General features: G+C 37.9%; 1 protein-coding gene across 1 annotated transcript in view; it reads left to right on the forward strand.

Moving 5' to 3' along the window:
• NAV2 (neuron navigator 2) overlaps positions 1-16,352 on the forward strand; it is a 240,549-nt gene that overhangs the window by 193,419 nt on the left and 30,778 nt on the right. The window contains 6 exon segments of the mRNA XM_086614125.1: positions 3,226-3,693; positions 4,743-4,808; positions 6,045-6,089; positions 8,258-8,418; positions 10,423-10,611; positions 15,914-15,966. Of these exon segments, the coding sequence (XP_086470251.1) occupies positions 3,226-3,693; positions 4,743-4,808; positions 6,045-6,089; positions 8,258-8,418; positions 10,423-10,611; positions 15,914-15,966 (982 nt within the window).

A 16,352-nucleotide genomic window follows, 5' to 3' on the forward strand; every position in this document is an offset into this window, starting at 1 on the left:
AGGAGTTAATTTTTTGATGCAGTGTGCATCAAAGCCTTGATATTGGTAAAAGGTTCCGTGAATATTCTTTTTCAATTTAATTTGACATTGAGTAGCTTGTGTGTTTCAAGTTGCGGTGTTTTGCATTTCATTTTGTCTTGACGCCCATAATACCCATACAGTTATGCTGCATCATCCTGCTTCCAGTGATGTGAGAAAGCCACATTCCATCTGAAGCACCAGTGCAAGCAGAATGGCTGTTGTGATGGCAGCTTAGGCTGACGCTGTAGAGTTGTAAAGTGTTTCTTTTTTGGACGGGTGGTTTTATTTGAAAAGCCTATGTGAGGATAATTCAAGATACTTCCTTTGTTTTTTTCCTAGTTACCATTAGATAAGCCATGTCCTTTAGAACATTTAATTTTCATCGATGACTACTTAAAAAGAAAAACTCCAATATACCTTTCGTTTCTATAGCACACCTCATGAGAAACATGGAATTTCAGTGTTGCAAGCCTCAGGCACACTAATCTTGAAATTTGATTTGAATTTTTTTTATTATTATTACTAGAAAGCCATGTTTTTAGCCATGTAATTGAAATATTATATTAGAAATACATGCAACTTCAAAGAGGAGACACTGAGGCTTGATTTAGCTATTCCCTCGTTTTATTTACAATTTCACTCTTGAATTTTCACCAGACTGTCTAAACAGTCATGTTTTGAAATGCGTCAGCGTTGAATTGGGCCTTGTCAGTTTATTACTAATTTCTAGAATGACCATTAAGAAGATTTTGAGCTTAATTTTCATGGTCAGTTGAGATGAGTTGCACACATTTTTTGCTTATTTCCTTTGGCCCGGTAATTTTTTAATATTATCCAATAGATTACAATCTATACCTTTGTAATGATATAGATTTACCTGTCAGTCTGCGAACATATGTAACTTGTGTGCTGTCATAAACAGTGAATTTCCATAATTCTACGATTAGGGCCATCCCTGTCTCTCTTCTCAGTATTCCCTTTAGCTCCGGTATTATGTATCCAACACATCCCTTAAGTGAAACTATCGTGTATCTTGATACATTTTATTATTAAATTGGACCTTCATGTTTTGCAGTATATAATACACTGCTTTTCTGTTAATGAGAGACATACATGATTCAAGAGCCAGCTCAGATACGTCAAGTCTCTTGTCAATAATAGTGGATAGGAGTAAACAGATGTCCTTCCTTGTAGGGCATGTCCTTCCAAAGTTAATCTGTGTATTGATGTGACTGTCTTGCTGGGTTGGATTTGCTCTGAACTGAAAGGAATGCTCTCCAGACCGCTTCCTCGTTTGAAGGCGTTTGTTATGAGGTTGTGGTTCGACCAGACTCTGTCTTTAGCAGCAATGTGTTTCTGTTTGTGCCGCAGTGCACAAACAGTTGTAGTAGAGGTGCTGTGAAACAGTTTGTGGAAGACTGTGTGGCTTAAAAACAGCTTGTAAAACTGTTGTGTGGGTGGTTGGGGATTTTTTAAGCTCTAGGATCCTTTGTCTAAGAGTACAGTTCCCCCAGTACAGCTGAAGAGGTGGTATGCAACAGCATAGGAGCAGGAATACCCTAAGCTGCTATTGCTGCTGAAGATTATATATTATTGCAGTGTGGTTTGACATTTTTCTTCATACTCGCTCTAATAATGTTAACTGTAAATAAAACCTAGACTCTAAATGTCTCTAAATCCCTGTAGGAATGGGTTTTATCATTCAGATGGATTTGTCTAGATCAACATCTACTAATCGGTGAGGTGTAGTGTACAGGTGAACCAAATTTGCCAGATCTGTGCTGGTTTGAGGGTTTCTGTCTAAATCAGATGCTGAGAGGATCGTGGCACAGAGTGGTGCTGGATTATGAGACAGATGTAGACTGGTGTTTTAGCCTGATCCAACAGTGTTGTCCAGGTGCTTTGTGACAAGTATGCAACAGCAACAATACAGTCGAGATGTGTTCCAGGCATCTTGCACAGGTACAATGGAGCTGCAGGTAGAACCTGTGCACTAAGTACCATGCTTCTGGGCATCGCTGGACTTAATGCACGTGTGCTGTAGGGTGCCCAGCTGTATTACACAGCCTGCATTTCTGGGAAGTGTTGGACAAAGTGACTTAGTCTGCATGTGTTGTACAGACAACCCGGGCATACTGAAAAGCAGAGAAAGTTCTGCTTGGTGCGTGCCCACCCATAAGTCTTTAGGAGCTCTTGTATAGAAGTGCTGTAGTGCTCTATTCTGAGGACTACAGCCTGATAAACACCAGCTTCGAAAGATGTCATTCCTGATACTCCACACTGTTGATAAGAAGAAAACAAATCCATGTAGGTATGTGTGAGGAAGGCTAAGGTTCCAAAGGCAGTTACAGGATAAGTAACAGGAAGAGAAGCAATGTTTTGTGGAGGATGTTTGAGGCTTGAGTCAAAAGCTACACTCACGATTTTGAAGATCAGTTTTGGAATGATTGATAATCTGGTCTTAAGCATGTTTAATTATAAGACACTTCGGCACTTCTTGACAACTTTTCCCATTGACTGCTACTGAGGGAACTGAAGTCTCTTCTTCATTGGCAGTGCAATTGTGTCACAGTGATGCAAACTGGTGATGTTGCAGTCATCCTCTTCCAACCACGTTTTTAGATCCCCTCCTTTGCACTAGTTCCGGCACTGAGCCAGTTCTAGGTGCCAAAGCAGGTAAAAATCATATTCTACACTCCAAAAAAATAGTTTCCAGCCAGCTTGGCTCCTGAAATGAGACAAACCTACATTTGATATCAAGAAATATTTTTGCTATTACATTCTAGCAAATACTGTGTCTGAGCAGAGCATTCAGTAATGTGCACAGAATTTACCTGGATGGAAAGCTTTCAGCCTCTAATATTACTGGTTTCAGGTTAATCAATGCAATGTTTCTCCAATATCCTTTTTCCTTAAGGAGCAGAAGACAATATGGCTGTATTTTAGCTTTGTGAAAGTATTACTTGATGATTCAGAGAAGAAACACCTAAGATAGATTTGAAATTATCGTAATTATCTCTGGACTTTATTAAAGATGGTGTGAACACAAGGAGATTCATAAATTTATAGTTATGTATGTCTAGTCTAGGATCATTTACTTAATGTTGGTTTTCTGAGGTTAAGATGATATGTGGTCTAGATATAAAATACCCTTGCATTTAATATTCCATTTTATGTATTTTTCATATTGTCTCTTTTTAACAGACTTTTTGGTGGCAAGCCTAGTAAACAAGTTCCCATCACAACAGCTGAAAACATGAAAAATTCAATGGTCATCTCCAATCCTCACGCTACTATGAACCAGCAGGGTAACCTTGATTCACCATCTGGCAGTGGTGTGCTGAGCAGTGGGGGCAGCAGTCCTCTGTATAGTAAAAACACAGATATGAACCAATCTCCATTAGCTTCTAGTCCCAGTTCAGCACATTCGGCTCCTTCCAACAGTTTAACGTGGGGTACCAACGCAAGTAGCTCTTCTGCTGTTAGCAAGGATGGCATTGGATATCAGTCCGTCAGCAGTCTCCATACCAGCTGTGAATCCATCGATATCTCTCTGAGCAGTGGAGGTGGGCTGAGCCATAACTCCTCCACTGGTTTGATTCCAGCCTCTAAAGATGATTCTCTGACTCCCTTTGTCCGAACCAACAGCGTTAAGACTACGTTATCTGAAAGGTTAGTAGGTTTTTTGTTTCATTTACATTAGGCTTCTATGTATCTCAAATGTGAATGAAGTCCTGGCAGCAGTAGCTGACACTGCACATGCAAATCAAGCTGTGCTTCTTGCAAGATAATACTGAATGGTATATGCTAGAGCATAGAAAGAAGCCATTCCAGGCAAGGAGCCCAGTTCAAAGCAAGAGGATGGGTTCAGGTGAGGTTTTTAATTTGCTGTGGTAGCCAATGTGACAACTTTTCTTGCTACCATGTTAGACCTAATATTTCAATTTTACATCATGTATTATCCTTCCAAAGATCTTGGGTTAGTTGATCTGATAGTGATATTCAAAAAAACCTCCATCCTTATTATCATTTTGACTTTACAAGCCAACTGTTTCTTGTTAAACTTGTTAATTAAATTTGGTAAGCTTTTGAACTGGAGGTCATCTGAAAAGAGAAGTCCCTGCCTCTTCAGTCATTTAATCACTTCTCTGACTCTCCTGCTGCACTGTCCCATCTCCAGCTGCTCCCTACAATGTTTTGATACAGGCATTCGTGTGAATGCTTAGTGAACCCAACTGGGAGACGGATGCAACTGCAAAATGATCACCTGGATTGTATTTCAGACAGATCAGTTCCCAGCTCCTTACATGATGAGATTCATTGGTATCTATGTGGACACAGAGCAGGAGCTGGGAACAGACTGAGTAGAGAGAAGGGAACAGGACTCCTTTTTTTAGCATCAGAGCTTAATTAATGGCACATTGAGCTGGCATCAGGATAAACCAGACTGCCTTGCAGTGCGTGCTCTCCGAGTGACCTTTTGTAGAAGGCAGTAGTACCCCTGCAAGCGTTGGAAATCAGCTCTATCCTAACGTGTCATTATGTAGTCAGGTAGCAAAATTTTTGTCGTTGCATCTCAATGGAGAAAATTACCGCTGAATGTAATGTTCTGACTGTTTGGGTTTCTGTTTGTGTTTTATTATAAGTCCTTTCTGTTCTCTCCTCTTTTCATTCTAATATTCCTTCTCTTGTTTTCTGTCTTGTTGGACTGATTCTTCTAGCCCTCTTTCTTCCCCTGCTGCTAGCCCCAAATTCTGCCGAAATACTTTGCCCAGGAGACAGGACAGGTAATGCTGTCTCAGGACAGGAGTACGCACAAGGCTGTAGGTTTTGTTGCCCATCTCGGTGAAGCAAATTGTTTTGTGACAGACTGTGCTCAGTCGAGTCCTCTGCTGTGTTCATCGTTCAGGTGTGAAGTGACACAAAGACATGCCAGTGAGAGTCCCCTCAAACACACCATCTGTTTACCTAAATCAATCCGGAGAATGGCATAGGGCAGAGTTGGCATGGTTTCTGGCGTTGCTCTTGTTACTGGGAACGTCATTTGGTTTGTGGGGTATTTTGTTTTGGTTTTTTCCTCATTTCTTTGCCAAAGGCAATTGGAAAATCTTGCCCTCTTTTTTTTTTTACCAATCTAAACTCTCACTAGCATTTCAGCATTCCTTTGGCATGCTGCTTTTCCCACTGCCTTTCAGGCCTGTCCTTTTTGTCGTGACGTCCCTGTGTCCTTCAGTGTCGTCAGTCTTTTCTTGCAGTTTGGCTCGTGAGCGTTTTGCAGAGACTTGGGTATATCCGTCCTTGTAAAGACGAATGCTAAAGTTGGGAAAAGATGACTCGAATCTAAACATTCTAGCTCACTTTTACTCACCACTGTAATTTTAATCACTCCCACGCTATAAGAATTGCCGTTAAATTCATTCATTTAAGCACATGGATATTTTCTTTAAAAGCAAATTAAAAGACTGCTCAGTTACAAGTTCATCAGTTGTAAAAACATAAACATAAATTGGATTTGGGTTTTGGATGGCTAATAGATTCATTTTACTTTGCTAATGGAATTTAAACTAAGATTTGAAAAGTTGAACAGTCTGAGTTCAATGCTTTTACTACTTATACATTGCAGCTACGTAACAGTAATTAGCTGAGTTCCCTAAATGGTGTCTGCTGAAAGAAATGAGGGGAAGGTGGTTTGGACTGGAAGATTCTCATCAATTTTCACAAATAATCTGCCTCCCGCCTGCTGAAAAGCATATTTTTAAACATCTATTTGACGTTTAAAGAGCCATTTTTGTTCATTGTGGCTAGGAAAAACCACGTTGTGAACAGATGAGGTTCATTGGCATGGTACCAGATGCATGTTTGTGCAAATCCACACCTGGGTAAGGAGGTTTCTGCATGTTTCTGTAGGAAGGTCCCAGCACCTTTTCCTCTGAAAAGGTGATGCAGATGTTTGTACGTCGTCCTGATCTTATTCCTTCCCTTTTGTTCTTCTCTGAAGTTCTTTTCTTTTAACTTTTCTGCAGCGACCCACATCTTGATAGGAACACTTTGCCTAAGAAGGGACTCAGGTATTGGTGTTTCCACACGGTTTAACGGCTTTTGTTGTGGCTTTGGAGTTTGCTTTGTGTTTCTGTTGTGGCTGGTGGTGGTGGTCCTCCTCGCAGTTTGCAACAGGTGGCAACAGTATTGTTCCTTTCTTTCTCTCTTTCTCTTTCTTTCTGTAATCCTCCAAGAAGGCCATTGACCACTGTGCTTTTTTTCATCCAGTGGCTTCTCTGCTTGAGCAAGAACTGTGGCTTTTGCTGGCTGAATTGCTGAAAAGCATCTCATAAACCATCACTGGGCTTGACTTGAAAACAATAATTTTGCAGCTTCTGTGGCTATTACATGGAACGACTTGAAGTCATTTTCACCCCCTGGGAACCTTGGTGTTGATATACAGATAGAAAAAAATTTTGATATCATGCCAAACCTTTTGAGATGAGATTGGATACATTCATTTAAAAAAAAAAAATGCTTCAGAATACCTAAATACGTAGGGCTTATAGAGATAACTTCTACTCTTCTAGCAAAGCACAAAATAATCCCCAAACAAACTTTGGCAATCGTCTGCTAATACATTTTGTATATCTGTAAGGTTAAGACTTTTATAACATAACAAAACTGCAGAAAAAAAGACTTTTCCATTGATACAAGCAGTTCTAGCAAGATAGTAATTAGATTTATTAATTACATGCTTTAAATGTTACAGAATTTACATAAGATATCTTAGACAATTTACAAAATTGCCGCTTCAGAATTGCTTAATGCAGCTTCTAGGATCAATGAGTTTGATCCCTTGAAATTGCAGCTGCAATTTGTTCTGTGCTGTACACATTCTTCATAGCAGCTTTGTCCCATGAAGCTGAGTGCTAAAAGCCTTTCTTAAAATGGCATTTTCTTTAAAAATGTTTCTGTGGTTCTCAAGTACGTCTCTAAAAGACTGTCTTTTAAGACTGAAACATTTGAATGCTGAAGAGGTAGGTATTAATGCTGAAAAAAAAATCCTTAGTGTGTTAAAGTAAAATGACTGTTTAAAGCCCCTTTCTTAATAAACTGATACACATGTGAAGTTTCAGAGATGCAACTAGTCAGGGGCTGTTGCTTAAATGTTGAGGCATAAGCAGAAGAATGAACGTACTTTTTGAAAGTAGTTTGAGTTTTTGCAATGTTAATTATTGTAGAGTTCACATTGATTTAAAATAGTCTTAATAAGTGATATCTCACTGTAGAGTATTTAGCTAGAGGGAATCTAATTAATTAAATAGATAATATCGAGTAATAACAGGCTCCAGGTGTTTAGTTTTTGGAAGGAGAGCTGGTAACTCATGAATATTTCTTAAAAGCAGATGGCATAGCATAAGACAGACACTGAAATCCATCAGCAGACCAGTGTTTCCATGATGCTGTTTCTGTTGATACCTGTACCCTATCACGTATTTCACATAACACCTCTGGTGACGTAGCTATTTTTAAGGCACATACAGAAGTAGATTTAAAACTTTGCTTAAGCTGACGCCAGCATGTGTTTTGTTGATGTTGGCATAGACAACGTTTCCACTGTTTTCTTTGCCTTCAGAAAAGGCTAAACATAGTCTCCTTTATGATGATTTAATGCTATTAGTTTGGACCTAAATGGGATACACCTCCTTTATATTAATGTCTCTAGAAAATGAGTTATTGGGTCACAACTTGTTTAAAAATCTGATAATGGCTTTGTTGACTTGAATTTGGTTATAATATGACAAAAAGCCAGCTAAGCTTAGCGACGCACCAAAATATTAAAATAGTGATAGAATTTTGACATAACTTAAGGAAAGAAAAGGATTTCCAAATTACAGATTTATTTTTCAGTCATACACACACTATGTTTTATTCTTCAGTGCTACAGTGCACAACTTCTATATGTAGCTTTTTGTTCATTACTAGTTTGCTTACTACTGAAGCCATAAGAAAGGAGTTTTGGGGTTTTTTTTCCCAGGCAGAGGTGGAATGAAACAGGAACAGATTAGAACAGCTCCTTAATTGAGAATCGCATTGGGTTTATATCATTTAAATCCTTAAATTTCATATGAGAGTTCTTTCATCTTTCTTTCGTTCTCTGCCTCCCCAAGTCATGTGACATTTCATGGTGGGTCTTTTTTTTTTTAATTTTACATAAATGTTAAAGTTCATTTTGAAAAAATTGTTTTTGCAGGTATGCTCCATCCTCTCAACTCCGTAATCAAGAAGATGCAAAAGAATGGCTGCGATCCCATTCAGCAGGAGGACTTCAGGACACTGCTGGCAATTCTCCATTTTCATCTGGATCCAGCATAACATCCCCCTCCGGAACTAGATTTAACTTCTCACAGCTTGGTGAATAGTTATCTGTTTGGATAATCGTAGGACTACATTGTGTGTCTTGAAAATAGTGTATTACACAATGTAATTTTCTCTCAGCAGCTCCAAGCCCCGCATTTCAACCTCAGGAAGCACTTTCACTGAAATGAGTGTGACTAATTAGCATTATTATCTCGTATGCCCAAAGGTGGCATAATTGCAGTAACTTCGAAAATACTGCTTGTTGCCTACCTGTTTAGTAATATTGCCTTAAAATCCAAGCATATTGCTATGTGTACCAGTCTCATCAGTTTAAGATATTTCATCTTTGTGTGTATTTTTCAAGTGGTTTGTTGGAAAATTGCACAAAGCTCAGTCTGAAATAGTAATTTTAAGTCAGAAAAAATGCCATTCCTTCATTTGGTTGCATTGATTAAAGTAAACACTTTTTAAATGAAGAAACAATAGAAGTTGCTTGACAGGATCCATAAAGCATTGCAAACTGACCATATCAGCAGTCAAAATAACCTAATTTAAAGTTGTAGTAGTGCTCGTGTCTGGTGTGCTGATTAAATATTACTTAGTTGCCTTTGCAATTCGTTGAGGTATGTAAATCAATCCCAACAGTATATGTATTATCTTTAAGTTAAGTGACGTTTGGAAAGCACTGTGTCAAACAGACGTTTTCTGTTTCTTCTTGTCTTTCAGAAGCCCCTCCCTCTTTTATAGAATGAGAAATAATTTGCAAAAGTGTTGAGCCTTTACTTACAAACTTATTGTGTGAATTTGCAGCAGCTTACCCTGTCAGTTACTTCTAGTGCAGTTTTGAGTTGCAGCAGTGACATTTTAGAGCCTTTCTTTGAGTGCACTGAAAAGAACCAGATTAAATAAACAGCTTTAAACAAACCGACACTTAACAAAACTTCAGCTGAATATACATACACACAGTGTAATTACATTGCCAGCAGCTAACAAACTGTCATGAAAGTGCACGAAAGTACCTTAATGGTCAAAAAAAGAAAAAAAGTGTGTAGTCTCAGGCCAGTTAACCCAGAAGGTTAACTCTTTGTGGGCAATATTGAAGATTATTACATTAATAAGCTTTAAGAGCTATCTGACCACAAAAAAAAAAAAAAAAAGAAAATATTTTTCTGTGTTCTTAAGAGAAGAGCTTGGAGATATTGGAGTCAAGAGAAACCACGGCGTTTAATAACAAATGTTGATATGAAAGTTGAGCACTTTTAAATTGAATTATTATAACTTCTGCAATAGCCTGTATCAGTTGATGATGTATATAGAAATAGGCAATGACAGTACTCCAAGAGGAACCTGCCAGTTGAACAGCAATTTTGTTCTTCTCTTTTTTTTCCACAAATAAACTAGTTCTTAGTAAATAACAGGTATAATTTTAGCACAAAAGTTCTTCAAATAAATGTGAAACTGGAGTAGACAGTTTGTACTCTGAACAGTGGCTGGGTGAGCCTTGGCTTTTGAGGCAAAATTGGTATTTTATAATTCTTAGGACTACATAGTGGAAAGAAACAATTCTGAAATATACAACTATTGGGAAACTAAAGCTCTTAAAATTTGTGACTTACATACATAGAAAAATGTCATTTTCTGCAACCTGAAGCCTTTGAAGGAGATAGTTCATAAGACCTGTTCTATATAGGGAAAGTACTCTTTTAAATTCCTTTAGGCATTTTAGTCCTTTTTGAGGAAGGACTGTTCCAAATTAAACAAGGATTAATTAATTCATACCTATAAGGTGCCAGTGAGTTGACTGAGCTTGTCTGTAGAAGCATAGACATATCACCCAGTATTTGAAATGACCTTATTTACTTGAGTTATTCACTAGTTTGATTTGCATACCTTTTATTTGAATTCATTGAATTTAGAAAAATAATGAAGCCTGGAGAGGATGACATGAAAAATTTGTGTCTTAAAGAAGAAAAAAAAGGTTTTTGGTAGTGGCACAAGAGCTAGGTATGAAAATTTGTGGTTGCACCAATAAACTGGTGTTTATTCTTCACTTTATAGCAAGCCCAACCACTGCAGCCCAGATGAGCCTGTCAAATCCAACCATGCTACGGACCCACAGCCTTTCCAATGCGGATGGTCCTTATGACCCCTATAGTGATACGCGCTTCAGGAACAGCTCAATGTCCCTGGATGAGAAAAGCAGAACAATGAGCCGGTCTGGCTCCTTCCGCGATGGCTTTGAAGAAGGTCAGTAAAGTATGTGATGATGCTGGAAATGATGGGAAGATGGCATTCTCACATAAACCAAGTATAAATTTGGTACTTTTCAGTTCAGCATAGAGGTCATATCAGAGCAGTTCTCTCTGTGTGGAGCTCTCAGTGTTAGATAAAACTTTAGTTCTAGTCATTGTTGTTCTGATGATATTCATTCATTGATCCTTCTGACTGGACACAGGAAAGCACCTAAGTGTTGTACCCAGACCATCGCTGTTCACGAAGTTGTTTAAATGCATCCTGTGTTTCGTTTCTAGTGATCTCAAAACAGCTCTAGTTCATGCTTAGAGTTAGCGTATTATTCTCCTGAACCTGGGCCCCTATACTTCTGTTTGTAGTATAAATAATTGATATCAGCCAGGCTGTTTTTTGTATCCCAGTTAATTTTGCCAGTATTTAATTTTGATTCAAATTGTCTGTACTCTTTATTTCTGCTGAATGTCCTGGGTCGATATCACACAGCTTGCACAGAAGAGACCTGAGTAGTTCTTCAAAACATCTAGGCTCTTCTTTTTAATTCCTCATCATCTTTTCAAATACGTTATCGTACTTGATAAAAGAAGCTCATGTAAATACAAGAAGAAAAGGTCATTTACCTGTAAGTAAATATTTAGTTTGGTTACTACTGATCAAGAGACCTTACGGCTGTAGCAGGAGTAGCTATGAGCTAAAACCCTCAAGTGTTTCACTTTGAGAAGCTAAGCGTAGGGTGAGCTCTGGGGGTGGTTCATAGAAACCTCTTTCAGCATTAGCTGTTTGAGTCTTAAATCTCCTTTCTGGCAAGGACTGGGAGCATGGTTGCCTATGAAGTACTTTATCACCAGAGGTCACACAAGCCATTGCTGGCTTGCTTCCTCCACCACTGAAGACGTACACTTACTCAGGAGTGTTACCACTGTTACAGAGTTTTTCTAATAATTTTCTTTATCACCAGAGGTCACACAAGCCATTGCTGGCTTGCTTCCTCCCCTAGAGCCAGGCATGCATGGGCTTTTAAGAGCCACAACGTGCCTTCCTGGAGATACCAGTTATCCCATCAGTTTTCTGCCATTGGAAGAGGTAGAAAATGTATCTTGGATATGACTCCGGAAAGATTCAGGTCTAATTCATTATTGAATTTAGTCAATCTAACCCCATTACGTTTAGTTTTATTTTAGAGGGCCATGGCTGAGGATCTTCGTTAGGGGTTGAAAACTCTGTAGGGCTCAAAACTGTGTTGTTGCAAGAATTAACCTTTGTTTATGCCATAATCTCAGAAAGCTAGATTATCATGAAGAGTTATAGAACGCTGGGTACTTAGTCACTTGAATTCCATTCTGTGATAAACAGCCCTGCTCTTACTAAAGAGTTTCTTAATATAATCTGTGAAGGAATTTAAATCACTGCATCTGTGTTATACTTAGATGATTTACTGAATGAGCTACTACAGCAAAACTTACTCAGGTTTTATAGAAAACATCCTCAAAAAAATTGTAACAGTCTTTGAAGTATGCTTAAGATTGCAGCAAATCCATTTTGGCGTGTTGGAGGTTAAAGTATCTCTTATAATTCAGAAGTTCCTGTCCAGGAGAGAGGCTAGTTTGTAAGAATATTTGATAAGTATTCCATGTTTGAAGGTGAACCATTTAAAAAAAAAAAAAAAAGGAAAGGAAAAAGGAAGAGTTAGATGAGATGCTCTACAAAGTGCTTTTCATTCATTTAAAAAAAGTAATAAAAATGAAGTACAAGAAAACTCTACCAAGTTATGGGCTTGAAAGCCATGGAAAAAGATCACTTTTGTATACAATTTCACCTTACAGTGGGCATGCTGAAGAAGACCCTTTCAGATTTTCCTGAATTTTTGGCACCTAAAAGGATAATAATATTTTACCAGATGGGATGAATTTTTAGGTGCAGTCTCTGTGGTTTTGTCTTCAGGTTAAAGGTTTTCTGTCCCTTCTCTGGCTGTACAGAAGGCAGGGATAGCCTGCTTCTTAGCTCCTGCTTATTTTTCAGGGAATCACAAGTTATAAGTAAGCAAGTGGTTCTGAATATGGCACGTATGTTGTTCTGTGTTTTCAAACCTGTGGATCTAATTCATCTTCACGGAATGAGAGAATGGATCAAAAAACATGAATAGATCATTCACCTTCGCCTTGAGAGAATAGATCAAAAATTATTATAGAAAGTAAATTTGTGGTTAATGGACAAATTAATTTTATACAATCAGCCAGTGTCAATGAAATATAAATCCAGGTCTTAAATAAAGCTTACTAACCTACTACTTAATTATTTATTGGCACATAAGATTACAAGGCATTTGGTTCTTATTAACTTCAGCAGGGCCAGGATTTATTCGTAAAAGCCTTTTTCTTCTTTTGTCTCTGTAGTGTGAAGTACAGTCATGTTCTCTCCTCACAGCACAGCGTGTAGGTGGAAACATTAGTCAGCCTTGCAGTATATAACTCTCGTGATAGGAAGGGTTTCAGGTCTGGGGAGATGCCAGCAGGAACAGCCTCCAAACTACCCAGAACTTCAGGCAGAAAACACAGCCTAAAATTGAAGTGGTCTCTTGGCTATCCAGTTTCCCTGCTTCCCCGTGCTGCCGCTGCCTCCACCTCCTAGAGAGAAAGGAATTAAATTCATCGTTGTTGGAATATAAATTTTTATGCCTTTTTGTGCTACTGACTGCAATACCTGTTGTTCTTTCTACTCTTTGGACAGTTGACCACAGCTAGACAGTTTCTTTCCTAACAGTAAAAATGATACATTCTTGCATATGCATTTATAGTGCTCTAAAATAGTACCTCCAAAACAATTTAGGTTTGTAGGCTGCATGCAGATGCATGTTAACTGCAAAAAGCAGGAATCACATCAAGAGCATAACTGCCTTCAGGCTCCTAATTAAATAGCCTTAAAGTAGCCATCTGCAGATACTTTAACAAGAAATTGAGCAAAAATATTAACTCCTTAGTTGTCCTCGAAACCAGAAATCTCAAATTATACACCCATTGAAACGTGCCAGTGGTGATGTTTTTACATAGCAGGAGTATCATTCCCAGAGTTACACGTTCTTTCCTTTATTTTGTTTTGAGTCCCAATGAGATCTTCAAAATCCCAGTTGATGTTAACTCAAAAATGTGTGTGTCCCAATCCATTGTAAGGAGATCTGTTTCTTCTCTGGCAGGTTGATGTGGTTGCTTTCTTGAATACATCTCTAGCTTGTAAGAGCTGCACGAAGGAAGAGTATAGAGAGGCAAACTAGAAAATAATATATTCTTTGTATGAGTCCATCGGTGGCCTTGTGCAATGTCGGCTGCGCTTCAGGTTTTCCATTTTAACAAAGGTGGTCTTAAGGGTAAAATGCAGGTAAAAAAAAAAAAAGCGACAAGGAGATCTTGCGTAACATCTACAACATGAAAAGAGTTAAAATAGATTAGGAGTCTTCAGCTTGGAAAAATGATGACCAAAAGGGGGTGATAATATGTAATTTAATGCATTATAAAGAGGATAGTTATTGATTACTTATATCACAGGAGTGTGGAGAGACTCGTGGAACTTAATGACTGATTCAGCAGCAGGTTTAAAACAATGGTGAAGAATTGTATTTCTAAACACAAGAAGAGTTCTTTGTTACAGGCAAAATGTGTCAGTGGATTCAGAAGTCGTTAAGCAAGTTAATGGTAGAGAGGCCACAGGGACTATGAACAATACTGGTCTGGCTGCAATTTCCATCTCTGCTGATTCCCAGAAGATGCAAAAGTGTACCTGGGGAAAAAAATCACTGGGTATCTGCCTCCTCCTTCCATTCTTTTCCCTAAATAAACATGTGCTGCAGTTGCAGCCAGAGATGGAGCACACGATTAGACAGACCCTGGGTCTGACTGAAGCTAGTTATTTTTATGTTCTTAATGCAATACAGTCCTTAACATCTAACTATAAAGATCATTTTAATTTAAAATATGATTAACCAGAAAAAGCAAATGGGTGTGAGTTTTTTTTACTTTCTTGTGGGTTTTTAAAATTGTCTTAAATTCCTCCTGAAGCCAGCTTAGACTTTGTTTACTTCTCTTTCCAGCCTTGCCTTAGGATATAATGTCAATGGGAAAGCAGAACCCATTTATTATGAATGCAGGAGAACTGCAGTAGCAATTAGGGAAAAATGGCAGCTTTTCTAAACTTTTTTTTTTGGATGGAAGATTTAGATGAAAGAAAAAGTGATTTAACACGATTTCATAGGATTTGTACGAAGTTATCAGAAGATTGAATGCAAGTTTCAGTTAAATGTATTTTGTTTCTAAAGATAAAGGAAAGGTAATTTTGCATGTTTCAGTAACAGAAAGAATAGCTTCAGGTAGTTTTTTTAATAGCATGATCAAAAATAAAATTACGTTATATGTAAATCCTAACACCAGGGTGATGGTAACGACCTTGAGAATCAATGTGTATGTATATCTTTTACTAGTGTCTATTTAAATGCAAAAACTGCTTGAAATGGATTCTTTTCCGGAGAAGATTTTGTAGCCATGTTTTCAGTCAGGTAATTGTTCTGAGAGAAAGAACTTTGCCTTGTTAAAGAAATGTCATTGCTTTAAAGAAAGACCAGAAAACCCTGCAGGGATAGGGAATGTTCAGCTCAATGATGCCCATGATACAGCTCCCTAGTAGTCATCAGAAAGAAGATACAGCTGCATTCAGAAGACAATTCAGAGCCCCAAAATTAGACAATGGTTTCTGCCCTGAGTGCTCCACATCTTCTCCTGGAGCATCTGGTTACATACTGAAGCTGGGTATCATAGTCTTCTCAGGACATCTCCATCTTGGTCTGCTGCTTAAAGGACACAGCTTGCCCCCTCGGTCTCATCTAAAACTGAAAATGAAGTATTTGGATTTACTTTTGTAATCTCTTCTGCATTTCAGTTAATTTATTGGGTTTTTATCCTGAGTAAGGCCTTTTGCAAGAGTCTTAAGCTATTCAGAGAAATATTAATTTATGATGAAACCTTCATCAAAACTTTTCTTTTTAAGCTTCTTGACTATACCTCATTTCCAAAAAAAAGAAAAAAGTATTATTAAAACAGCTTTACCAAATCAAAGTTTATGGATTGTATTCCCTGGTCATGCATTCTTCAACCTGTACATTATCGGTGCAATAATATAAGTAAGTTTATGATGGATGATGAAATTTGTGAAAGTATTTCTTCAGTACGCTGGTCATTGGTAGTGGATGATCTATGATGATTCTACTGTGTGGTTACTATATTTATATTCAGTCTAATTGTTTTCTTTCCTTTAGTGCATGGTTCTTCTCTCTCTTTGGTGTCCAGCACATCATCTATTTATTCAACAGTGAGTATAATGAAATTAACAATTTGGGTTTCCTAATCAAAATTATTGAATTGACTGATCTTGTGCTAATTATTTTTACTATTCAAGGAAGGGGGAAGGTGCTTTTCATTTGATTACATTCTGAATGCTGGCTACAAAAAAAATATTTACATTCATAAAGACGCCTGTGGATATTTAGCAGTATCCTTATTAAACGCAGACTTTAATCGCCTAAAAGCAGCAATTTATTTTTTGAGTCAGTGTTTTACAACTACTCTTAATAGGTTTTGGTACAAAGGACCTTGGTAGATCTGAGGACATTTGAACTTCATTACTTAAAGCACCCCAAAATGTGCTGAATAAAGTCATTCCAGCTTTGCATTAACAATTGGCTACTAAAGAAGTTT

The sequence above is a fragment of the Tauraco erythrolophus genome, chromosome 6 (genome assembly GCF_009769465.1).
Source record: "Tauraco erythrolophus isolate bTauEry1 chromosome 6, bTauEry1.pri, whole genome shotgun sequence".
Lineage (NCBI taxonomy): Eukaryota > Metazoa > Chordata > Aves > Musophagiformes > Musophagidae > Tauraco > Tauraco erythrolophus.